The sequence below is a fragment of the Passer domesticus genome, chromosome 2 (assembly GCF_036417665.1).
Source record: "Passer domesticus isolate bPasDom1 chromosome 2, bPasDom1.hap1, whole genome shotgun sequence".
Classification (NCBI taxonomy): domain Eukaryota; kingdom Metazoa; phylum Chordata; class Aves; order Passeriformes; family Passeridae; genus Passer; species Passer domesticus.
Genome location: NC_087475.1, coordinates 11,788,377 through 11,815,728, shown reverse-complemented (window position 1 = coordinate 11,815,728; position 27,352 = coordinate 11,788,377). Strand labels below are relative to the sequence as shown.

General features: G+C 39.1%; 1 protein-coding gene across 3 annotated transcripts in view; it reads left to right on the top strand.

The window, feature by feature from the left end:
- Positions 1 to 14,393, top strand: part of GK (glycerol kinase) — a 34,825-nt gene extending 20,432 nt beyond the window's left edge. For 2 of the 3 annotated variants that reach the window (XM_064407408.1, XM_064407407.1), the window contains 7 exons: positions 1,207 to 1,303; positions 2,833 to 2,917; positions 6,156 to 6,276; positions 6,499 to 6,642; positions 7,242 to 7,322; positions 8,747 to 8,833; positions 11,976 to 14,393. In XM_064407408.1, coding sequence (XP_064263478.1) covers positions 1,207 to 1,303; positions 2,833 to 2,917; positions 6,156 to 6,276; positions 6,499 to 6,642; positions 7,242 to 7,322; positions 8,747 to 8,833; positions 11,976 to 11,983 — 623 coding nt within the window. In that variant the 3' untranslated portion in view covers positions 11,984 to 14,393. The remainder of the gene's footprint in view (positions 1 to 1,206; positions 1,304 to 2,832; positions 2,918 to 6,155; positions 6,277 to 6,498; positions 6,643 to 7,241; positions 7,323 to 8,746; positions 8,834 to 11,975) is intronic. The other variant, XM_064407409.1, reaches the window with a different exon arrangement.
- The last annotated feature ends 12,959 nt before the right edge of the window (positions 14,394 to 27,352 follow it).

The window sequence follows — 27,352 nt, the reverse complement described above, 5'->3', positions numbered from 1 at the left end:
TTGGAAAATAAAAATGTCAGAGGCATGCAAAGGCAAAAATTTGAAAGTGACTGATTTAATGAGATTTAGGATTGTAAATAAATGAATTACATATTTTTGGTAAATTGATATCTTATTCAAATTTAGAAATTAAAATTTAATATAAAACTTCAAAGATTCAGCAAAAATTTAGAGTATCAGTCTGTTTTTCTAAAAGAAAGCTTAGAAGATCATACAGAAGAATATAAACTGCTACCACATAAATGAGCCATTTGTCAAGACTACAGTACCTCTTCACAAATTTGTCAAGACCTTTGGGAGATTTGAATTTCAGGACCTCTAACTTTGTCAGTGTTGTGAAAGTCATGTAGGGATTCATCATCTCTTCCTGTGTCACAGAACTTGTCTTTCCTTCTGCCTTCACTCCTTTTTTAAGTGAAGTCTGTATGAAAGAATCAATTTAGAAGGATTTCTTGAAGATGTTTTACTACTTCTTTCTTATACTGCTATGCTTCTCTGATCAATGCAAACAAGAAATTTGCAAAAAGCGGAAGGAAAATGCTCCTTTCTTGTTATAGGAAAGAGCCATTCATTAGCAATTATCTCTTTTGTCATTCTAAATGTCTTAATATATTTTTTTAAGTTGCAAGTATTTTGGTATTGAGGAGTTCATATATCCACAGTCATTATTCTTATATCAAGAAACTTCAGATTTCCTTCTAGCTGATTAAATACATAAGCTGACAATTTGGAGCTCTAAATCCATTTGAAATTAATGGGAATTTAGTTCTTAACTCCCTTTGGTCTTGATCCAGTTTCACTTGGCTTGCCTTGACTTAAATGCAAGAAAAGTGTGACCTTTTGGACTGCTTTGAAGGTTGCATTCTTTATCCACGTGATAGATAACATTTGAAATCCTCACAAAATCTAGGTCAGAATATTGAGTACACAGTTTTGGGTTTAAGTTTGGATTTTTCGTTTTGCTTTTCCCACAACTCCTTATGCTCCATCTTCTGTTCATATTGTTGCAAAAGGAAAACTGATTAACAAGGAGCAGAGTGCCAGCATTAGTTGTATTTCCTAGTTATATACATGGCTGGATTAAACTTGTAGCTACCCAAGATATCCTAAATATTTTTCTTAATTAAGTAATAACACTTTTAAGTGCTGTATTTAAGTGTTGATATAGTTATGAAAAGCTAAGTAAGTGTTTTGTGTGTGCATTAGAAAAACTGGCTGCAGATGCGGGGACTTCCTATGGCTGCTACTTTGTGCCAGCATTTTCAGGACTGTATGCACCATACTGGGAACCCAGTGCAAGGGGGTAAGGATCTGACTGAACACTGCACTTGCAGGGGGGTTTAATAATTTTACAAATATTCCTTCCAGGTATGTGACATTTTCCTTTTTGTTGCCTTGATGTGTCCGGATACATCATTCTCTGTGGTATTTTTGTGAGCTACTGTTTTAATCTGCTCAAAACAGCAACTGCTACTGGGAGGGAAGGAAGGATTAGCTAGCCCAGCTATTGATCCTCGTCTCCTCTCCTTGTCCCCCTCCTCAAAAAAAAAAAGAAAAAACCAAACCAAAAAAAAACCAAAAAAGCAGTGTGGGGCAGCAGGGCAGGGAAAACAATTTATAGTTTTGAAAGGTAGTTTTACCACTACAGGAAAAGAGGTCTTCACTCCTGTAAACAGTCAGGCAACAGAAGTAGTAAAGGAAGAATTTTGTGCTGATTATTGTTTTTGAGTTCAGTTTCAGGCCATGTAATTCCTTCTCACTTTTCCTCCTTCACCTTGTATACTGCTTTCTTTCCAGTCTATTGAAAATTCTTTTCTACTCGTTTTTATACAGCCCCTTTCCTGGTAGTTCAGCCTCAACCACCTGGTAACAGTTCAAACAATAGCTTTTCATTTGTCTTTTCTGCTGTTGTGAGCTTGCCTAATGTTGTTGGAATCACAACATGCCATAGCAGTCATGGAAGCATAACAAATATAATTAAAAAATAACTTTCCTAGAGTGTGAAAAGAAGTCTTAAAGGCTAACTTGTTCCCAAGGTTTCAAGTAGTTGCATCTTTAGAATTCAGATGCTTCTTGTATGTATTTAAGGAAAAAGAAAAATCTCTGAATTAGATGTTTTTACAGTTTTTCATATCAGAATACTTAACTTTTAATGGTTAAAAACTGATATTTGGAATGGTAACAGTGAAAACTGTCCTTTAATATCTTTGAACTTGCATGTATCCAGCAGCATTTCTTTGTAGTACTGTGCTGTTCCTCAGCTGTTGAAATAGAATAAAAGGTGGTTATTTGCTCTGCCAGCCAGAGCATATTGGCACAATTCAGCTTACTCATGGTTAGATGTAGCATAATTCCCATACCCAAAAATCTCTTTGAAGGTTCTGAAGCAACTAATTATCAGACTAGATCTGAAAACCATTTCAAACATTTAGAGAACAGCAATGACCCATATAGGCTTTTCCTTAAGAACTGTAAACATTAGAGAACTCATTAAGATTTTAGTGATAACTGTAATAGGTTTTAAAGAGAAATCAACCTCAATCAAGCCTTTTTTTTTTTTCCCCTTAAAGACAGACTAGAATTTGTGGGGATGTTTGTGTGTGTGTAGAGATGATTTATGGCAGCTGTATTGATTGGAAAGGACCTTGAAAGAACCTTGTCAGGAAAATTAGAGAGTTTAGATTTAAAAAAAAAAACCAAGCTTTTTAATATTAAAAAAGTAGTCTTCATACAATAGAACTGAATGAGATTTGAAGAGGATCTATGTGTGAAGTATAGGTTTATGTCTGATAAAGAAGAGTGTCCTAATTGGATTGTTTCTCTCTTCAACAGTATCATCTGTGGCCTTACTCAGTTTACAAATAAAAACCACATCGCCTTCGCTGCACTAGAAGCAGTCTGCTTTCAAACACGAGAGGTAAAGGCAAATTGGGTCCTAAATTCATTGTAAATTAATGTGATAACAGAAGCTGTAGCTCTTCAGGAAAAGATATTTAAAAGATTTAATGAAGATTAGTCATATGCTTTATATTGTACTTGGATGCTATTCTTGTCTTTACTTGTTGCTAATGTTGAAAAATTGTTCCTGAAGACTTAGCTAAAATTGAGTGGTACATTTTTTGGAGTGATAATGCTGCTTTTTACCAGCATGTAAAATAAAGTGAACATATTTTGTGAATATTTTGAGGGGTAGAACATAGAATGTTTAGAATGGCAGGGCCAGTGACATAACTACAAAGTTTCATTGGTGTAGGAAACTACACTTTATGGTCTGCTGTGACAGAGATGGCTTATGTCACTTTCGGTACACAAGAACAAAAGGAGTTAAGGCAAGACAGCAGCAAACATACCAAGGGAAAACTGGCTTCACTTCCTGCCTGTTCCATCCTTCACTGTCTCAGCTGGCATTCAGTAACAGCCAACCAAAATTCTCACAGAGGAAATTAATCCCCCAGCCAAATCAAAGCAGTTGATATCAGTATGAGCATTGAATCTTTATATCACAATCTACTCCTCCCGGTGTTTGCAGTCCCTGGGTTCTGTGCAAATACAGGAGGAAATGAATTCCCTAGACCTTGCAAGATAACAGTCAATCCTTAATTTGATTACATGAATTAAACTGCTGTTATTTAAACATACTGATTTTTAAAATAGCATCCTGCTCAAACCTTGTAAGATGAGGGAAGCAGTGTGCTGTTTCTGTAGTCATATAAAGTACTTCTTGAAAAAGGCTGACAGAAATGTCACCCAGGCTTCTGCTTTTGAAGCTGTGCTGACAGCTCTGAGTCCTCAGAAGGTTGTGAAGGAAATTGGAAGTAGCATTCTAATTTTCTAATTCTTGTACTAGAAGTCAGGGTAAAGTTACAGGCAGCTGAACTGATTTGTTGTCTGCTCCTCTTTCCTTGTCCATCCTCCCATCCATTCCCTCTCATGTGACAGCTCAGTGAACTTTCCAGCAGAAAATTATCCCTTTTTTTGCTGGGCTATTTTTCTGCTGGATTAACGACCTCAGCTGCCTCACAGAGGCATTCAGCAAATGTCAGAATGCAAGGCAGGGCATGTGGCTGGAAGTAGGAGAGAAGGGAATAAAGCTGTCAGACTGAGTGAGGGTGAAGTTCACTGTTTGAACAGACCTAAGGCTTCCCCCTATGTTAGTCACTCTGATTTTATCACAGTGACAGAAGTGCCTGATCAGGCACTGGACACTCGTAAATGAACAGATTAAATCCTAGCAACACAGGTAAAATATATGTTTTTCTAAAGATACATCATTAATTCTGCCTTGTCAGAAACAATGTTCTTTCAATTCTAGTGAAAATGGAAGTCTTCAGGAAAATTCCTTCATTGTAGGTCACCTTCACTGGAGTTCTTGCTTGTGACATTCACTCCTTCTGAGTACCTTGGTATCCAAAAAGCTTCTTCCTTATGAAGATAGATGAGACTTGTTACATTTTTTCTTCCAGAAGGAATTTTGGAAAAAATAAGCAAATTTTCAGTTCTAAGAACTGTACATGAGGCAAAATCCGCATACTTGGATCCTTGCTCTTCATCCCACCTCTGTACAATAGAGATAGCAGCAGCATGACCATGATTTGTTTTGTTCCTTCATCTCTTCCTGGCTTCTAGCATTCATTTTATTATTTTAATCTCTGCTGAGTGCATGCTGATCCAATATGCTCTTACACAGTGGTACACAAACCCAGAGCCTCCAATGATGCTGAAGTTCTGAATGGTAAAAAAGGCAGATGATATCACCTTAGACAAATGTGAAATGATGTATGGGGAGAAAATAAGTAGTATAGTACTGCCAGCAAAATTTGTGCAAGAATCCTGGTTTCCAATTTATTTCTAGTGCATTGAGCAGTGCAGGCCCATAGGCAAATGCTGCCACCATGAAGACTGGCCTTACTCTTCCTACCTTGTAATTTTTAGCCTTTATTTATCCTGGGCAGTTCCTTTAGTTCCTTTAAAGATTTTTCTGGTAAGGGACCTTGCTGGCTTACTTTCTGGAAACTGGGAGAATCTCCTGGATAGTTCATCTCCATGTAGTTTTCACTGTCTTGCAAGTCTACTTTTTTTTTGTTCTTTTTTTAAGTATTATGTTGACTATTCCTGCTAAATATTGTATTACTGGGTACTTTGTGAGCTACAGAACAGGGCAGAGTGCACTGTAGGTTTAGTCTTTTTTTGTGATCTGTGCTGCTTTGTCATTTACAGCTGAGAAAAACATACCTCTTTGTTATTTAAATACACTGAAAAATTACAGAGAGAAAATCATACTGTACTTGTTAAAGTACTGGGCACTGTTAATTTACTTGTAATGCACCATACTTACGCACTAGTCTTATAAACTGTAAATGAGACATTTAACTGACTGCTTTTACAAAACCCTACAAAAACCACTATTCTGTATTTATTGGTGCTTATGGGGTAATGCCATGGTGTTACCAGTAACTTAGGTTTGAGGCAAGCCCTCTAAAAAGCATATTGAGAGGTATCAGTGAATTAAATACTACATCTTAGTTAATTATCCCTTGCAAACACTTCAGCACTTTTCATCTAGAGACTATACCCGAATTAAGGAAATATAATTCTATTAAAAATCACACTAACAGTTTATTTTTGCTCTCTATTTTGTTTAATATAAAATTCTCAGTTTTCAACAACTAATTGAAAATATTTGAAGAGGCTGCTCTTTCAAAACATTTCAACATACCTCAGTTCTTATTGAAGGTCTTCCAGATTGCCAAATGTTTTAATTCTTCAATTATTTAATCAATTGAATTAGAGAAAGTATCTAGACAAAGGATGATCAACTGAATAATTTATTATTGCTGCTTCCTTTGTTAGCTTTGATAAATGCTCTCATCAGCTTTTCTTAAAATTCCTCTCCATGTAAGCAGCACATAGGATTCATCAGAGCACCTGAGGAGAAAGGTATCCTGCACTAGGATGTCTGTAATGAAGAGAATGCACATGCTGTGTGTTAAACAAAATGGTGCTGTCATTTTGTCTGTTTTGGCTTGTAATGTATAGGAGAGAGGATTTATCTGCATAACCCTCTTCAGCAAATGCTGTAGTATCAGTGCTTTACACTTAGAAGGTATCAGAGAATTTCTGTGCAATTAAATTGTAACGTATTATTCTTATTTAAGATTCTAGATGCTATGAACAAGGACTGTGGGATTCCACTAAGTCAGTTACAAGTAGATGGAGGAATGACCAATAACAAAATCCTCATGCAACTCCAATCAGACATTCTCTGTATTCCAGTAGGTAAGATGAATTTACAGCTCTTGCTTGCTTTTTAATGCTGAAAACATTAGTTTTTAATGGCTGTTGAGAGCAAATTGGGTAGCATGTTGTTGTATCTTGATAGATACAACAATCTATCAAGACACAACAATCTTGTTGTATCTTGATACAATCTTTAGTTCTGATGTCATCAAGGTGACTACCATTAAAAATCATTATGGTCTTCTCTGTGCTTTGCTTCAGTAAAGCCATCAATGACTGAAACAACAGCCTTAGGAGCTGCTATGGCAGCAGGAGCTGCAGAAGGTGTTGAAGTTTGGAGTCTGAATCCTGGAGATTTGACAGCAGTGACATGTGAACGATTTGAACCACAGATAAACCCAGAGGGTAAAACCTTTTTGTGTTACCTGAGTTGCAAACTTATTTTTTTCACAGATGTTGACAGGAATGGTTTTGGGTACTCTTCTTTTGTCTTTAAAAAGCCTACATTAATTACTGTTTTTTAGCTAGCTATCTTTCTCATCAGTTCTAAAGTGCTTTTAGAGATGGAAAGTGTGCACTTGACATAATTAATCCCTGTGGCAAGATAAATGCTTTTTTGTCTTTTCAATTATTTCTTAATTTTTGGTACATAATTTTGGCTTACCATTTTGATTATAATTACTTCTAAAATCCCTACTTCAAGACAGCATTTGAAGGGTTTCTACATAAATATCAATTGCTTAATTTTTGTCCTACTTGTAAGTCTTCTTATTGGTGAACATGAAGAAAATGTCTTTTATTTCTTCTTACTGTGCATAACTGTGGGGTTTGGGGTGGAGTTTTTTTGTATTCAGAAAAGGATTTTATATTACTTTCTGTGTGCAAACAAATGATACTGTGCAAAAGAGTGAAAAACTCATATTGCCATGTCTGGTTCTTAAATATTTGTGGTTGCATTCCTATGCATTGAGAGGCTTTTCTGTTTTCTGATTTTTTAATTTCAGAAAGTGAATATCGCTATGCCAGGTGGAAGAAAGCTGTGATGAAGTCTATGGGATGGGAGACATCTGGCAGTCCTTCAAATGGTAAACCAAAAATTAATGCAGGTCAAGTATTATTAATGAGCCAGTTAACCTAGGGAGCTCATCTTGCTTTTGTTGACCTTTTCTGTTCATACCATCTCTGGACTGTTATAGTGATTTAAAGGTCATTACTTAAATCCACTGTGGAAACAAAGCAGGAAAATAGATAAGCCAGGTCTTCCTCCTGAATAGCTGCAGGTTTTGCACCATGGCTCTGGTTTGCAAAAGAAAAAATCTCACTTGCAAGACAAGATACAGCACAATGCTTAGATCACAGGGACTTTGTAAACTTTCTTATACCATAACCTCACGCTGCAAAGGAGAAAAGTTCCATCCTGAGGTTTTGCTTGCTGTATCTGCCTTCATTATTTGCTGTGTAGGAAGGAGGGATTGATATCCATGTTGAAATCTATTTGACCCATAGGGGGTAAGAGCAAGGAGTTATCATAAAGTAAAGAATTACACAGACCTATTGTTTACATACAGAAAATATGAAAAAAAACTTTTGAGGGACTGAACAAGAATTTTCTTCTGAAGTAGAGGGCTTTCTCATCTGTCACAATTGAATTAAATTAAATCTGCAGTCTTCCTGTGATCTATAATTTGAATGTTTATTTTAGTACTATTTTGGGATAAGTTTTTAGTCCTGAGTAATAATATAACACATCATGTATGGGCTTTATCCTCATTTAATTTCACTTTTATTGGAAAAACTATTAACATGAAAAGTATTAAGTAAAGAATCCTCAAAATTTAAACTCCCTCCACAACCCAAAATCCACAGTTGGAGCCCTCAAGCTGCATGTGGCCACTTTCTTCTTGAAAGCTAAAATTTTCCTTTTGCCATCCTATATGTTGGCTTAAATATTTTATTTAACACTGTGGTTTACAAACAATTCTGCCAAGGCTACTGGGAAGGGAAATAGGTGAATTAACAGGAGCAATATGATTCCCTTCAGTATTGACCTTTATGATTTGGTACCCTTACATCTAACCTGATGCTTATCTTACTAGAATAAAAAATTCTGCCTTGCAGTAAATAAATCTAGATGTTTTTTCTTCAGTTTATGTGAGGAGATATGTTTATCAAAACTTACTTTAGTGATTTTCTGGTCTAACACCTGGGGGGAAAATGTTATTTTCCTTAGTTCTTTGATACTTTAGGGGTAGGTTGGGATTGGAGAATACTGGAAATGGGCTCAACCTGGATAGTACTGACAGTGGAATTTGGACTTGAACTCTTACAGAGAGAACCTCTTTGAATTATTATGGAGTTTATGCATAATATTTTTTTCGTTTTTCTGCAAATGTCACTACATTTGTTACTTTTTGCTTTTCATATATATTTAACACATATACTGCAATTTATATATATATTTCTCTTTTGATTTGCTTGACTGGAAACACCAACCCCTGGATGCCATCAGGTGACAGTAGTATCTTCTCTAGTCTGCCTTTCAGTGTTTTTATTATGAGTAGCATGCTAATGTTAATCGGAGCAAAGTACATCTCAGGTTAGTTATTATTTGAATTAGATCACTTTAAAAACTATCTGCACTATTTTAAGTTTTGGGGTTTTTTGTATTCCATCTGTCTGTTTCTAGCAAAAATGACTGATGCTTTTTGTTGTTCATGCACACAAACATTTGAGGGTGTGAATCAGGCATAATATGCTTAAGGGAACCAAGGGAATGCCATCTCAAATCCATCCTCATGTGCCATTTAATTTGTAGTTGTTGGATGCACATGAAACTTTGGACTCTCCTTTGTCTGTGCAGATTGCACACAGTTTACAAGAGGGATACAGGTTGGAGCAGCCTAGCAGAGTTATGCATTGCCTGCTTTACAGTGTGCATGGCAGATAGAATAAGGTTCCATCCTTTATCCTGTATTTCTTCTTGCACTGTTTTTAATGATTTTGAGGACCTTGTTTAAATTAAGTGAAAACTATTTCTTCTGTCCCTGAAAGGCTTCATGCACCCATTTGATTTTTCTGGACCCCTTGAACCTATTGTATTGTTAGAAATCTTCTAAAATCTACTAAATCTATAAAAAACATTCTTCTTGTACTTTGCTCTTGATGGATAAGTGAATTAATTTAGTCTAAAAAGAAGAGGACCTAAAAGGCTTAACTGCAAAACTGGGAAGGGACTGTGTGCATATGCAATGAAGATGCATCTTCAACCTGTTAATATACAATTTATTTTAAAAGAAAACTGTTAATGTAGATGACAGTTACTTATGCCAGAAGTAAGACATGTCATTAAGCTATTCTTACAGTAAGAACAGGAAATTTGATGATATCATTTATTCCTTGTCACAGAATTTCATTGCAGAGAAACTATTTTACAGTATAGGCATTGTTGCTGCTTAGTAAGCTATTTGGGGGTTGTTTAGTTTTCTTTTTTTGTTTTGGTTTTGGAGAGATAGGCAAGGAGGTGTTAATTAAATAGACAGTTGAGGACTCTAGCATGCTCCTGTGATGATGTGTTTGTATTTTATTTCTACTCATTCAGTCTGAATTAACTATTCAACTGTAATTTTCCTTGCATGGAAGAGATGGTTGCAGCTTATAGGAGAGCTAAAATCAAGCTAAAAAAGTGCTAGGCAAAAAATCAAAATGAACAAATGGATTTTCAGTTATTTACTAACTCTGGAATGTATCTGTGAGTGAGAAAGATCTATATTATGAAGAACAAAATAAAACCAGCTGTGAATAAGTGGGTAAATTTTTAACAAGCTGAACAAAGTAACATGAATATAAATTCCAAGTCAGGTGCTTCACCACGTAGAGGGTACTTAAAATAATATGGAAAATCAATGATAAATGAGCAAATAAGCAACTTAAATTGTGGGATTGCTTTTTAAAAACAACTAATTAGTAACCTGCATATTAAACTTGCACTGCTGGAACTCATAACAAAAAATTTATTTTTCTCTCTTCTTTAATTTTGTCCGTGCCTTTCTGACCCACAATTGAGAAACATATTAATCTCAACTCACTGTGACCTTTATGACCTTGTTTTCAGATAACAGTAACTATTGATATGGTTACTGTTACTATGTGTATATAGTTGTTATACATACCCGTTAAATTACTTTATATGTTAATATATTGCTTCACTATTTACATTATAAGCTTGGGAAGAGGAGAAGTTTCCTGTTCTTTGTTTTAAAAATGATGAGGTCTAAAAAGGAGCAGCAATGGTGATGTTACGTACAGGTTGTAGTTTTGCCCAGCTGTGCGTTAGTGTAGAACATGAGACACAGAATTTGCATTATCAATTGGAGCACTCTGCTTCCCCCTTAGACAGTTGCTCTGGTAAATATCCTTTGCTTTTTAAAGTTAGAACTTGCTGACCAGGCTTTCCTCCCAGTTCAGTGCAGAAACTCCTTTTAATTAATTTGTTACATTTTATATTTTAGTGAAAAACTGTAACTCCAGTGCAGTCATCAAAGTAGTAGGACTGAGGATTGAATTTGGGGGGGATTGAATTCATCCTTCATGTGCTGAAACAGCAGCAAATCTCACATAGCAACAGTGCTGATGTTGAACATGTCTCTCTAGGGCAGGGCCATGATTTTACAGCTACTGAAATGTGAAGGAAAAATCTGCTGTGCCAGAATAGAGAACACTAGCACAGTAAAACCCCATTTACAGACCTGCTAAGCTGCTCTATTATGTGGCATCTGATGACTAAACAATACTCTATTAATTATATAATTTCACCAAAATCAGGCCAGTTACTTGTATCTTATGATCTTCATTCTTCTCTCCTGGAGAGAAATGGGCGGTATTTTTCACCATTGAAGCAAGGTGCATATAACAACTGGAGTTCTTATGCTAAGATTTTTTTCAGTTTTTCACACTCATTTTGGAAGTGGACATCAGAGAGATTTCAATATATTCCATAGCTGTAGTTTTTTTGTTTATTTTGGGTTTTAGGAAGTTTTTTTGCAGGGGGTGGGTAGGAGTTAACTGAAGATGATCCTATTTTTTATTAGGCTCAAATTTAAATAAATGCTTTTGTGGGATTAAATTGGCATCTCTCAAGTCAGGTGTAGTTGGGATTGGCTATATATGGGGTCTTATGTGCATCTGGGGTGTAAAGTTATTTGGCTTTATTCTCACTGAATGAGACATCAGTGCTGATCAGCAAAACTATATTGTCCCTGCTTAAATACCCTGTGGGGGTTTTTTTGGTTGGTTTTTTTGGTTTGTTTTTTTTTTTGGTAATATTCTGGTTTTCCTTTTTAGTTTCTTTTGTTGTGGTTGTTACTGCCAAATTGCGTACTAATTTATATATAGGGATCACTGCAGTTCTGCAAGATAGTTGCAGTAATATTTTCCAAATTTCTGAAAGTTGAACTCATATTTAGAAGAAAATAAGCTTAAGTTACCTTCTTTCATTCCTTCTACTTGTTAAAAATTTACCCATCTTAGTAGTGTGGTCTCTGCTCCCCCTACTGTGCACATCCCACACACTTAAGAGCAGGCTTATCTGGTGTCACATGACATATCTAATTTTTAATTGCAGTAGTTGAAAACAAAAGATGGTTTTACTGAATTCCTCTTATAGCTCAGCTGTGTTATAGAGTGTTACTAATGTTTTAGAATAAGTTCTGTATTCCTAATGCACACATTTTTTATTTAAGGTAAATGAGGCTACTTAGTGGACTCACTGGATGCAGCTGATTTTTTTGTTTCGGTTTTTTTTTGTTGTCTGAAGAGATTCCACCACCAACGTGATTATGCTACTTTTGTGGTTCAATCTATTCACGAATCCATCTGTCACCAGTCCCTGCATAACTTCCCAGTGGTGCACTGAAAATTCAGTCTTCAGCCCTTCATTACTCTGTTCCCTTACCCAAATCAACTCCAAATGCACTGGAAGCCTTTGTGTGGACAATCTCACATCATCCTCTAAAATTTCACAAGCCCTAGCTTTGTCTGAAAAAGTGGTATGAAAAAAAACTGCAGTCTCTGAGGTAATGATGGCAGATGTTTAGCTGTCCTTTTCAGTTTGGTACTTCATGCAACACACTTCAGAAAGTTAATGATGCACTATGGAACTTTATAAACATCTTACAATTCTTCCAGCTGCTGCAAATTACTTTTCATATGCCCGTGGTTGCCAAAGATGTTTTATTGTAGTTGCCACCGGTGTGAAACACCTTCCATGGTACAAACTTTTTAAACACTAGCCCAAGATGTATTGCCATAGCACACATTGCCTCTGGTTTGGCAATGAGGAGTTTGCTGCTGTGGTCCCCAGAGTATTGCTGAAACATTCAGTTGCAAGGTTAAAAAGTTGGGTTTGGCTCTGGCACATGTAGTCGCTTGGCCCATCATAGGTATTTATGACACCAAGTCCTGTAGTTGTACCTTTAAATAGATGAGAGAAAGTGGAGTTTTGGTTAAGGCCATGTTTCATCCTGTGGTTTTGTGCTGTCTTGGAAAGACAAGTTTGATGCAGCATGCTATTGACAGGACAGCTGCTTGATATCAGCAACTGATAACTTTTCAAACTACTCTGTACAGCGCACTTTTCTTGACCAATACTGCATATATCCTGTCATCCTGCTTAAGTGACTATTTGTTAAACTGTAGAAAGTTGAAGCTAACTTAGTTTTCATTAAAGAGGGTCCACTCCAAATTAAATATCAGTGCTTTAGTTCTTGATTTCATTTAGTATATCTCAGGGACCAAAATCTCCCTTTCAGTTTCCATGTCCGTAGTTTTAACTGCAAGATGTTGCAAAATATGCTGGGACAATCCAAAACCCTGGCTCGGTAAAGTAAGTACTGGCACCTGAAATGGGCCACTGGCATTTACAGACAATGGTGACAGCTGAATCCCATCCACTTTGAAATCTTTTGTTTTCCACATGAAAGGAGTGAGGTAATAATCTTATCTTCAGCTTTCCTGTTTGTACCAACAGCATCCCAAATGCCAGCCTTATTGGTTAGGTCAAAGAGGAGGTGTTCTTTTGTAGTGATGTTAGACCAGTATGGAATGGCAGCAAGGTTAAATGTGGGAACACAGAGAATTTCAAAGATGTGTTTAAATGCACTAGGAGTTAAAGGGAGAAGTTTTTTGTGTGCATTTGTTCTTAAAGATTTTTGTCTTTAACGAAGTTTTTCTTTGATTAGAGGCTTAGTTTTTAAAAGGATGTTATATGTCTGAAGCAATGAATTGCACAGAAGTTCAGGTCTGTACAATATATTTAATATCAAATGCATATTAATTGCCTTTTTATTGTAAAGTGCAATGACTTTTGAAAATGTGACTTTTAACTTAGAAGATAGAGAAGGAACATTTTTTGTCCTGTGGTTGCGTGTATAACTTCAGCAGAGAGAAGGGATTTTGTATACAAGTGAAAATATAACAGCATCATTCAAATCCTCTCTCTCCTGTAAATACTCACATGTGAAGTGTGACAGCCAAAATTTCTGGTGTTTCCAGTTTGTATTGGAGAGGTGAAGAGTGAAAAAATATGATCCCATAGAAAAAAATCTCATACTCCTTACCTTTACTCTGAGCTGTTTCTGATCCCACTGTACCCCGAGGAAGAGGAGTGGAGCGGCCTGTGGAGCACAGGGAGCAGGGGCAGCACACACCTCAAACTCTGGATTTCTGAATATGACCTCTGAGTCTTGCCAAAACCACTGAAGTGCTGGACCTGGGAACGAATAATGCTGAAGTGTTGCCTTTGCCCATGATAAATGTGGCAGGGGGAGAGCTTGTACCTAACAAGTAGGAGAGGGAACTTTTGCTGCTTTTCTGACTTATCTTTTACAGGGAAACACAATTCCTATTAATTTTTCACTGAGTAAGAATCATTATTTTATTTTCAATTGCTGTTGCAAATGTTTTTTAAGAGTTTCACATCACTGTTAACTTTCTACCAACATAGTTGAAATATATTGTAAACTGCTTGTTGGCGGGGAGGGGACAAACTGTTAAAGTTAGCTTTTTCTGAAGCTGTGATTTTTTTTTTATGAATTACCAGTTTATAAATTCTTAATTGAGAAATGTATTAACTTGGTATTAAAGTACCATAAATGAATTGATGGAAGGTGTCAGTTTATTCTTGCACATCATCTTTCAGACACATTGTTGCTAATATTTTTACATGAGGCACAAGTATACACTGATGTATATAAAGCAGAAAAGCAGCCAGTCTGAGACATGCTTTAAGTTGCTCTGATGTACAGGTGAAATACATGCAATTCTGCATTCTGCTTCAGTGATTCAAGGACTGGGTTAGAAATCACATTTCCTCACGTCCCTCCATGTTCAGGAAAAAGCAGGAAAACACAAGTGAAATAACAGGAAGGAACCGTAGTCGTAGTACAGGTTTGATGTAGAGGTGGGGTGGGGCCAATATGCCAAACAGGTTTTGGTCTTATACCATAATGTGGCAATTGCTACAGGTTCAAAAGCCTTTGTGAGCTGTGGGGAGAAGTGTTCATGAAATAGCAAACATTGCTGGGGGTGGTAGCTGGGAGCAGAAGGTGCTTCTGTTATTTTACAAAAGAAACATGGGGTATATCTGATGGGTACATTTAAGGAGTGCACCTGCTGGATTCTTATTCTGTCTCTTTGTGGCTTCCAGCTGCCTTCTACACATCCAGTGGTCCAGGAGTATCCAAGGATATGGCCTTCACCCATAGCCTTTACAAATCCATAGTCTCCTCTATGGAAATCAGTTGTGTGTGTCAGAAACAAAACACACACACCAACACACACCCTGGAAACAAAAATACATTTAAATAGCACATCAGCACACAAACACTTATCACTCAATATCAGACTTCTCCCTCTGCCTGAGACTCCAGTGTCTTCTTTTCACACAGCAGAATTGTAACCTTGCCCTTAGCTGCCCTGCACAAGAGTGTACTCATATTTCATGACTCATCAAGCTGCAATATTAGAAGATTGGAATTTTATTGATTTTATTAATTTCAGAAGCTTATAAATTTTTTTTTCCAGCAAAAGCTAATACAATGTCTGTTACTGGAACTCTGTGCAATATAAGCAAGCTTCTTAATATCCATGTCAGCATCCAAGCTCTAATCTTTCCATCTAAAGAGCCCTAGATCTGTATCAGCTATTGGAATGCTGTCCCATTATCAGCTGTAGCTGGGCCCAGTATGACTGCTGCATGTACATGTATGCTTTTCTAATTACTATATATATTATATGTAAATTACTGGAATTTATGGAAGAAGTATTCATCAATCATGGAGATAAAGATGGGCAAATGAGTGGCAGCTCTTTAAAGCTGGGAAGTGGCACAGGAGCACTGCTGGAATGATTTGTCCTGAGGGATCTCTACAGGCTGGAGAAGTGGTCTGACAGGGACCTGATGGAGCTCTGCGTGGGGAAGTGCCAGCTCCCACCCCAGGAGGGGCAAACCCTGCTCTGGGACAGGCCAGGGACCAACCTGCTGGGAAGCAGCTCTGCAGGACAGGCCCTGGGGGCTCCTGGTGGACTCCAAGTTGAGCCCTTGTTTCCAGCAACTGGACAAAGAAGGCAAAAGCACCTCGGGCTGGGTCAGGCAGAGCGTCAGCAGCAGGCAGGGGAGGGATCCCTCACTCAGCCCTGCTCAGACACACCTGTTGCCCACAGAAGCCATGGATGCCCTACCCCTGGAAATGTTCAATGCCAGGTTGGAAGGGGCTTTGAGTAACCTGGTCTAGTGGAAAATGTCCCAGGCCATGTCAGAGCAGATGGAACTACATTATCTTTAAGGTCTCTTCCAGCCCAAAGCATTCCATGATTCTGAATTCCATGGTACCTGCAGTGCTGCATCCTGCTCTGGGATTTCCAGGATGAGAGAGACACAGACATAACAGAGGGAGACCTGTGGCAGGCCACAAAGACGGATGAGGTGTCAGAGCATTTGTCATGGGTGAGAAGTGGAGACACCTGGGCGTATTCAACTTGGAGAGAGCTCAGATATAAATTCCTGACACAAGCACTGAAAGCCAGACCCTTCTCAGTGGCGCCAGGTGACAGAACAAGAGACAAAGGACACAAGTGAGCACAGGAAATCTCATTCAAACAAAAGAAAACAATGTTTTACTCTGAGGTGAGTCACACAAGGGAGCAGGCTGCTCAGAAAAGTAGGATCTCATCCAAGATATTCAAAACCTGATGGGACACAGCCCTGATCTCCCTGACACTGCTCTGAGCAGAGGGTTGGCCCAGACACAGGTGCCCTCCTGCCTTGGTCCATCTGTGGGGCTGGTTACATCAGCCACAGCTCAACCCCAGCACAGGCTGAAGCCTTGAGCCAGCTCAGAACAAAAGCTAGGGGAAAGTCCATGCTGGTTTATTTGGACAAAACCAGTTCAGTTTGTATGAACCAGCTGTCACCCGCTGTTGTATTTCAACATTCTTCAGCTGGCACTCTTACTGTGTTCCCTGTGTGTGTTTATTTGCTTTGCAACAGTCAGCCTGACTGTGTGGGCTGGTTATCCTGATTGGTTTACTCCTGAGAGACATCCTCTTAAGCAGTGGCAGTGGGAGTTTAAGTAAAATTATTCTTTTTCAGATTTCTGATTGCTTTAATATAACACCCTATTTTTCATAGGGAAATACACCACCAGGTGGTTCAGAGGAGCCCTGAAGGCAAGCATGGGATAATGTGTTTCCAAAGACATCACAGTTAAATTGCAGTTAGCAAAACCTAAAAGTATGGGTTCCTTAAGTTTTTGTAATGGGAAGACATCAGTATGGGAGTAATTAATTCTTTTTCTGTAGTGTTTTTTTCTTCAGATCTATGGGCTGTTGGTCTAGGAGTTCCTTCTCTGACTATCCTTCAAAGTACCTCCACTTCATCTGGAGCTATCTCCCACACTGTTCCTTTTCAGTTCTTCAGGAGCATGCTGAGAACTGAGGCTCCAGCAGCTCTAGCTTCCTGATCTCCTGACACACTCCCTACATCTTGTGCAACTAGAAAACAGACAGGATGGCCCTGTTGTCACTATCCAGAACAAGCATTTTCCCTTCCACCACTACAGCCAGTTGCAGTTGTTTGTTTTGGCAAGAGGATGAGTTAGTGTGCTCAACAGTTCCTTTGCTACTTCATAAACAGCTTCAGGAGTGGAGGGTATATCACTTCAGCTACTTATTTTTGCTAAGCTTTCAGTCCTATCCCTCCTTCTTGCATAGGTTGTCTTGCAGGTGGAGCCACTGCTAAAAAAATTTGCCACAGAGCTTATTGTTTGATACAGATTCATGAACTCTTTGCCTTTAGCTTTTATGAGCACAGAAATCCCTTTGTTATTACTACTCACTCTGCAACACCAGGAGGCAGTTGAGAGGATACATAACACAAATATTAATATCCTTCCTTACATGATGTTTCAGTATTAAAATCACTTTCTTCCATATGAAGGAAGGTTACTTGAAAAACTACGTAAACTGCTTCAAACTATCAGCTTATAACTAGACTCTAAGTCCAAGTCTTCTATGGACAGCATTTTTGGGAAATGAAAGTACCATTGCAGCTTGTCAACCTTGATTTCTCAAGGACAATTGATTCTTCAGTTGTCCAGTTCTGAAGAACTGATTCTTCAGCAGAAGAAAGTGCTTTAACAAAATAAAATGCTTTTAGAGATCTCACAGTAGAAGTACTGGAGGCATCAGATATTTTCCATTTTTGGGGGTTTTTCTAAGGAAAAAGAAAAGGGGGGAATCTGGAACGTGCAAGAAACATGTCACTGGGAAGCAAAATACAACATGATAACTACAATATTGTTCTCAGCTACACTTCAAGACATGTATTTTTAAGTCTATCCACCAGGAAATGGGTATGTATCACCAACACAAACTATTTTTATGTGGACTCTAGTCCTTTAAAAGGTGTAGACACTTAAAGTGCAACATGGTGCCTCTATCCTGTGACTAATACATAAACCTTAAAGAAAAAAAGTTTCACCTTGTCTTGCTTTGGATTTCAGCTCACTGATGAATTTCCAGCTCAAGTCAGGGGCTGCCATTCCCAGTGACACATTTTGGACCATGCCATCATTACTTTGACTCTTACCAGACTTTTTGTTTGACTTCTGGTATCAACAAAGAAGTGCACACAAGGCAGGGTTTGTCAAACTTCAAAATGTTAAGCAATGTTCAGCAATGCTAAGCACAATTCATGTTAATATAATTAATGATTAAATTAAATGAAACATAACTGTGCTGAAAGATTTTATTTACTAATCTTGAAATAGGTTATTTGCTTATTCATGAGGATGTGAAATACTGAGTCACAACTGATGTGCAGATGAGCTATACCTACATTGGAATATGCAGGTAGGGTTTTATTATTCAGTGTGTGAGGTAAGCACTTAGGAAAGGTAGAAAAAACATACCTGAATTTTAGCAGTTCAGAACACAATGTAACACAATAGTAGATCAATATAACAAGCAACAGGATGGTTAAAGGTCATTATAGTACTTTGACACTGGTTTACAGAGTATCCTTGATAAATCTGAAATTGTTGGAAGCGTTCATTACAGCTTTGTTAAAGAAAGCCAATCAGTTATTCCCACTTGCTTTTCAAAATCTGTTGAAACTATCACAGCAGCATTTGGCACAGTATTGTCAAAATGAAAATGTTGAAATCATGATTTAAATATTTATGCAGAAACATGAGTCACAGCTGTACTACCTTACAATAGAAACAAAGATAACATCAGCATGCGGGCAGCTCACTTACACACTATAGATCAGCACTGCCAAACTAGTTTGCACTAAACATGTGGTACTAAACACTTATGAGGAAAGACTTTGAAGTCTTTCATAATAAAAATTACAAAAAATAAGTGGTGTGGTAATTCTTGTTTACAGCTATTCCTTTAAGATTGTTCATATTATGAATTTCCACGTAAAAATCAGGAAGTTCCAGCACCAAGGTTACACACAGATCTAATAGTCCATATCCATTGAAGTATAATTAGAAATTTCTTTCTCTCAATGGATATTTCATTTTGGACACTGCCTAGACTGATGTTCCATAATGAGCAAAATGGATGTGAGACCCATGGATCTCTTGCTTCTCTTTTATTTTGAAGTTAGAGGTTTTGTAGAGCATAAGACATGGGGCTGAAATGACACTGAGCCACGACCTTTGCAGACATGCCTCCAAGGTACCTCTCTCTCGTTCTCTTCTGGCACTGTAAACAACACAGACACGTTCAGAAGGCTGCTAGAAGTTGTTGGTTTGTTATTTTGGGTTTGCTTATCTACTCCATCACTCTGTCTGGACTTGGTGTCAGTACAAACATTTCTGTTTCAGAGCAGGATCAAGGAGCTGGGGTTTCTCCATCTGTCCCCTCACCCTGCTGCTGTATTGACAGAATGTGTGACATTCTTAGGGCATATGGAATCACACACAGATGCCAGGTAACATCCTACTTCCAAAGCACATTTTCAGACCATGTACTCCTTTTTCCACCTCTGTCACCTATCCCTTCTCTTGCTGGACATCCGTGTAGCTCCAGCTAGCAAGAGGGATGAGCTAAACAAGAGTTCTGCCAAAGTCCACACATTGAGTGTTTGTTGGGGTTCAGGGTAGTATCTTAAGGATTTTTTTTGACAGGTCTGGCTTACATCATATCACGAACAGAGTAGTGCTTCTGGAAAACAGCATTTGGGAGTGGAAAAAAATAAGTGTTTGATGCACTGCATTTGTATAAATTCAAACACTCCCTCTCTTTCCCAGGCTCATGCTGGAGCCAGGCCCCCACAGTGCCCCTGGCCAGCAGAGCTGTGCTGCCCATGGCCAGGAGGATGCTCTGCTGTCCTGGTGCCTGCACAGCCCACACAGGATGGCTCTGCTGTGCTCTCCCTGCCTTTGTGGGCATTGGGGTGGGCACTGATCTAAACCTCTGTATCAGCACCACAAAACTGCTCTACTGCTGCCTTGGTTCTCTGCATTCAGAAAGGCTTTTGCAGAGCTGCCCTTGGCATCTTGGGCCTGAACTAAACCAGGCTGTTATCAGAGCAATTTCAACAGCTGGTTTTTCAGGGCAAGTCACATAATGCTTCTAATTTAAACAAATAAGAACAAATAGAGTCTATTCAATCTAATCTAATCTTTCTTCAGTGAAGACAAACTTACAAATCATGCAAGAAAATAATTAATTTTCTGACAGAGAGTTTACAAAAGCTCCCAGCGACAGAATCCCTTCAGTTTGGGTGTATGCACAGGTAAGATCAATCAATTCCTCAGTCCCCTTTATCCTTACATTCAGCTTAAGTAGCATCCCACATGGTGGAAATTTTCCAAAGAACAAAAAATAGATTTGTCACCACTGTCATTTTCTTACCAGAGCAGATGTTAAGGAAATATGGTCCTGACTTAAATATGAAAATACTGTTTTATCAGTCAGATAACTACATTCCTGGCCCCATGTGTCAGGTTTATCATTTAGCAATGCATATTTCTTACACAGAAGTCATTAGCATAGATATTTATTATGTTATTATGTTGATTTTCAACAAGCCTATATTCATTTTGCTTCTTTGACATTTTCATCATTTGCTAGTGCCACCTGGGTTAACATTCAATTAATGACACAAGTGACTTGAAATAGTAAATAGTTGTGCAATTTATAAACTGCAATATAAACAAAACAAAACAAAACAAAACATGTCCACATGATTGTGGTAAGTTCTGCTTTGAATCTGAAGCTTTTGATTGATTAAAAGTTTAAAGCACAGGTTGTATTTTCTGAACAGAGGAGCTTTCTTAATCACATTTTGCTTTTGCTGAAAAGTACCATCTGTTTATAATTTAAGAAAAGACACTTGTTGACTGTTAATTTCTCAAGAAAACTCAATTCACTTATAATTAAGGGCACTCACTTGGCAGTTTGGTGAACAGAAGTCCTTTGTTCATTCACAAAGCCAGCCATGTACAGGCAGCACACTAAGTCTTGCTCTCTTACCCTCGTGTATCACCCAAGCAGATTCTTGCTGCCAATTAAATCTGGGCTGTCTTTCTGGGCAGAGGATGTGTGGTGAGATTACAGTTTGTCCCTGTGTAGATCCTTTTGGATGAATATGGAGGAGTGTTTAACACCATTGTCAGTGGGTGGGCAAACACCACTGGCTTTGTGCCAGCACCCTGTGGCTGGATCTGTCAGGCAACAGCCTGGCACCATCCTGGATCCTCTCCTCTCCTCTCCTCTCCTCTCCTCCCCTCCCCTCCCCTCCCCTCCCCTCTCCCCCCCCCCCCCCCCTGTTTAAATCACTCAAAATGAGACCAACAGCAGCAGGACCAGCAGCTGGCCCTAAACTCGTGCCCAGTGTGCACCACAAGCTGGTACTTGGGGAGGACTTCAGGATCTTTGAGGAATGATTTTGGACCTTCAAAGGCAGCAAGGCTCTGGGCTTGCAATAGGACTGAATAATTCACCTGGGGTCACACCAGGATTCAGGGCTGTCACTCTCAAACAGAAGGACCTAAACAGATAGGTGTAGTCTGATCAAAGACCAAGTCCTTAGCCAGGGCGGCAGCCACAGGCAGCTCCCACTCAGCCATTCACATCATGTCAGCTCTGCCCAGGTGGCATTTAGAAACCTGCCAGGGTCTTTGACAAAAATAAAGCAAATTTAAAAATCCAGAGTACTGCAATTGCTCAGGTTTATCAAATTTATCAAATAAATTGTGTGAAGGAAGTGGACTGAAAGCACTACAAAAGTTTTAATTAAAATTATTTCAGTGCATAAAAGGAAACCACCAACTTTTATAATTAAATCTTGGCAAAAGGATTTTGATGAAAATGCCAGTGCACAAATTGCATTAATTGTGTAAAGCTACTCAATATGGCTTTCTCTGCTGCTTTGCTGATAGAGTAGGAAGGAGGATGAAAACACCATGCCAAAACCTCTCTGCACAGGAGTGGATATTAGTCACTTCAAATTCTTTCCTGTTTAATAGAAGGCATTAGCTTAATTTTCAGAGGGAGGAAAGTAATATTCTCAGTGGTGAAAAACAGCTGGGTATCATTAATGGCTTGAAAGTGGAGGTGGTGCTTTCAGCACTTCCATTTCACTTCCTCCTCTTTTCTGCCTCCTTTTCAGAGCTATAGCTTTATTTTCCCTGTTCTCACTTAACTGACTCCCAATTACAGCTTTCTGGCAAAATGAAGCTGGGTTTTTGGAGGTTTCCTTCTATATCTTGTCAAGCAAGGCACTGGTGCTTTTCTTCTGGGTTATGTTTCTTTTGTAGTGTGAACCACCTCGCAAAAAATGCGAGAGAAGCTCTTCTACATCACGTGTGCTCAAACCCCCTCACCCCTGACTCCTCCACAAGTGGAGCTGTAACTTTGATATCAAAAGGACAGGCTTTTATTATGTTCCCTCCTTTTCCATCAATGACTCTTGCCTCCACGATGGTGGCTGCAGCCCCTGTGCATTCTGCTCTGGAGAGCCCCTGCTCTCCCCTTGCCCTGCCCCAAAGCCACGGCTGGAGCACAAGGCAAGCTGTGTGTTCCACATCCAAGGGGACATTTTCTTCCTCTTAATCTGTTCATCTTCCTTTCTGTGATCCATTGGCAGGAGGAAGGACAAATAGAAACATTTTTTTTTTTTTTAATGTGGCCTAGTCTTTCTCTCTACTATTTTTTTTGTGCTTGTCTTTGCAGATAAAGAAATTTTGATGGTTTCTGAGAAACAAGGGAAAGGCTCTGCCTTTTGCAGCAGCTGCTGATTGTTGCTCTCCCCAGAAAGGAGTTGTTGTCAAGAAAAGAGGAATTTCTTTGGGGCAGCCCAATAGCTGAAGACCAGATTTTGCAGGGTTAGCTCCAGTCAGAGACAAAATGCCATCGTTAAGGATATGTCTGGAAAAGGTCACAAAACAGAAGAATTGTCAGCCTGTGTCTATTTGTTCTCTCCTATGGCCAGGATCCAGTGTTATCTAGATATTATTGTACCCAGTGTTATATTAAAGATGAACTTCCCTGTTCTCCCATACTCCTCCACCTGATAGATGCTTTTCTCCTGACTACTGCTCATTCCTTTGGCAATAGGAGACCCTGCTGCCCTTTGTTTATGTATTAGGAAGAGCCCTGGTGGCACTTCTGGATGATCAATAAATGAGTCACAGCCTGTGGCATTTAATTATTTACGGCTGTGCCCCAAACAGGTTTCAGTGATACAGCTGTGGTTGAAAATTCTTAATTAATGGATTGCTCATCCCACAGGGATGGGGATGGATGTTCTTCACTGCTACCAGCTCCTCTGTTACTGCCAGCCTGTAATTGGTGAGGAAAGTCATGAGGTCTCACCAGTGCCCCAGGGATGGAGCATTTACCAAATGAGGTAGGTGCAGATCCAAGGAACACAGGCAGGATAAAGGGTTTATTCCCTTCCTCCAGGGGACTACAACTGGCTTCTCAGCCACTGAGGTTTTGCTTTTCTACTTTCTCCTTCCCTAGGGATCACTTTTCCACTTAAGAGGATTACCCTTGTTAACTTTAATTATTTTAATACTGGTTTCTCAGTGCTTAGAGTTCTGATTAAAGGTATCAGTTGCAGGTATAGTTATGTGTATATGTATGTATTTTATAATTTCTCCTTTTCACCTCTTTTCAAGGAGAAGATAAATATATTTTTCAAATCATGTAGTATTTTGTTGTTGGACTTGGCAGCATGTTTTTGTCCTCTAATTGGAATTTGGAAGACAGCTCTCAGATAGAAAGTCTGTTGAGTATCAAGGGATTATCTTCTCTTTACGTGACTTTTCTTTTTCTCTGTGATGTAGTGTGAGTAGGTCAGGATTATTCTACTTGAAGTTTATTATTTTTCCATTGCCTCCCTTTGTGAAGTGTTGAAAGAAAATCTTACAGTTATAGTGCTTCATACAGTTGTAATATGTCAAATAGGTGTTTTTTTATTTTCTACTCCCTTATAAAATTAAATGGTACTTTGTGCTTTTTGGGATTTGATCTGTAACAATGAATCATTGAAAATTTGTAGTTTGATTTTTTTTTGTGGTGGGGGCACAGGAAAGTGAATACAGCAGTTCTTTATTAGAAAGCAAGAAGTTCACAAATTATTCTAAAATCAAAATGTGAGTAGGTGGATGAATACACAAACACCTGACAATTATTGTGCTTTCCAGACTGCATGGTGGGACTTGTATTATTTAATATTCTGTCACAGATCTATTACCTACTAATTGTGATGAGCTATCAGCTCCAGATTAAGTTTTGAGCCAGTGTGCTTTTCCTTGCATGATCATTTTGATTTCAAAATAACCTCCATTCTCTTCCTGCTCATGGGGCTAATGAGCAAAGCTTGTCTGAAATACCCCAAATGCAGTTAAAACCCTAGAATTTAATTGCTGCTTAGAAAAAACTTTTGCGGGGAACACTTCTACTCCAAGCCCTGAATAGTCATTTAAAATCACCCGAGTGATGCTCACTTAACTCCTTAGGGATAAAGGGTTGTTGATTGAGTCCCTAAATGTCTTTGGGGTTTGCTCAGGTCTTCTTTGCTCATGAATAACCAGATTTACATCTGAATAACTTCTCTGCTCATTTTCAAACACTGAAGCTTCATTGCAGAAAGTGGAAATAAGTGAGGAAGTTTTGGGGATGTGGGCACGTGCCTAGGTTTTGACTGGGCCATGAGTAGATCTAATGAAATGTTTGCCCCAGTAGTTACCAAGACTATGAACTGAGATTCAGACAGGATGCTTTCTCCTTATTTTCCTCAGTAGTAAGAGCACTTTGGCAGTGCCCAAAAACATTTTTTTCTCCTTCCCATAACTAAATGTGCTGGTTTGAAAATAAACCATTGGGAGAAATGGACCCCACACAAACACCTTGACAGAGATTTCAGGTCAGCGTTACAATATAATAGAGTTACAATAAATGCAATGATGCAGAAAAACTGGCTTAAACCCATGAAGTCAGAGTACAGCCTGGCACCCTGTTGAGCAGGGTGAGCTCTGTGGTGGTCACAGTGCAATTAAGGAGTCGTGGTGAAAGCTGTGGTCCTGTGGAAGGACTGGTCCTCCTGTGTGAGTTTGGGTCCTCCTCTGGACCTGTCCAGTGCTGGCTGTTCCAAGTGCCCAAAGTGCCCAGATCATACATGGTCAAATTCAGGCAGGAAGGCTCAGTATCTCCCCCAGGGCAGGGAATGTCACAGTGGAATCCTATGACTCAGGATATTTTGGGGACTCCCTGGTGGCCTCGGTGGTTACAGCTGCCACTGGGGCCATTGCCAGAGAGAAGCCCCTTAGGCTGGGTGTAGCTGTCACTGCTGAATCCATTTGTGAAGACAAAGAATCGCTACCCTCCAGCAGGGTTTGTCCCTTTCCCTTATCTCAGTGTGCATCCCACATTTCCCTTATCTCACACTCTGCTTGCAGCTCTGGGCAGCTGCTGGAAACACCACTGGGAGTCATCTGGGACAACACAGTGGGGGCAGGAGCCACAGTTTGGTGACACCCCGAAACAAAAGATGAAGTGCAGAGAGTGGAAGTGATAAATTAATCCACTGGAGGCTTTAGGAGCTCTGCTCCCAGAAAATCCTGTGCATGGCCACAGGCTCAACACTTGCTGTGTGGCTTCTGTGCAGCGCTGGGGTCGCTGATCCTGGTGGCACTTCCCACTGCCTGGCATCACCAGACATCCCACATCTTCAGCAGGCTGGGAGTGTCCCTGGTGAGGGTGGGTGTGCACCCGTTCCACCTTTGCTTCAGGTATCTTGGCAAAGCAGAGTTGAGGGCTGCTGGTGGGAGGATGATGATGGTCTGGTGCCTAAATGAAGAAGGAGCTGTCAATCCCTCACCTTTCTGCCTGACATGGACCTCTCACAGCAGTGGTGCACAGAGGATTTACTCTGCTCCTGCCCAAGCACGAGCCTCAAACAACGCTACAGATTCTGCATTTACTGGACAGTAGTTCTGTTCTGATATTAATTTGCTTCGGGAAATTTTTTCTTCTTGTTCTCTTGGTAAATGCAACTCAGGAAGAGTTTTACTTTGATTTTAAGAGGAAGAAAGTTATTAGCTTTTCAGTCTGGAGAAGAAAAAGATCAGGGAGATTTCAGTGTGGCACTCCAGTATCTTAAATAGGCTTATCAAAAGGAGAGGGAGGAACTTTTTATATGGGGACAGAGCAACAGGACAAAGGGCAGTGGTTTTAAAGTGAAAAAAGGCAGATTTAGAGCAGAGGTTAGGAAGAAATTCTTCACTGTGAGGATGGTGAGGCACGGGCACAGGTTGCCCAGAGAAGCTGTGGGTGCCACATCCCTGGAAGTGCCCAAGGCCAGGCTTGGGGGCCCTGAGCAGCCTGGGACAGTGAGTGGCATCCCTGCCCAGGAGAGGAGAGCTGGAAGTGGGTGATCTTTAAGGCCCTTTCCAGCCTAAACCATTCTATGATTCCATGACTTTAAATTCTACAAGATACATCAAAGATTTCCTGGCAATTTATAAACTCCTTTTCTCCAGCACTGAAACATTGATGCATCTTTTCTATGGAATGAAGCTGGAGTTTAAAGAAAGGGCATCTGTTTGTTGGTATCTGCTGTTGCATCTCTATTTGAAATTTGATTTTGCAACTAAAAAAACTATTGATGCCATTTGATAGAACCTCATAAAAAACCTATAAAGGAATAGTTTATTTTATTTATGATTTAATCATTATTTAAGATAAATATCTGTAAATCAAAAGATGTCTAGTCATTACTTTTGTTGTACTTCATCTTGTGTTTTTACCATCTTTTAGCTGGAGGACAGCAAAGGATTTCAGTTTTTCCTCACAGTTCATTTTTTTCTTTAAGGACAGGCAAATTAAAAAAAAAATAATACCCAGGACAAAGTGCTGGATGTAATAGCTCTGATCCAGGGAAATGTCTTCATTCAGAAAAGGATTTTAACTCTATTTTAACATTATCATCAGCTTCAGTGAGAAAGAAGTAGGTGTGTGTTTCCAGAAAAAAAAAAATCAGCTTTGAACAATTTGCATGCTTAGTCCTTCTCCCCAGGAGGGACAGGAGGTCTGA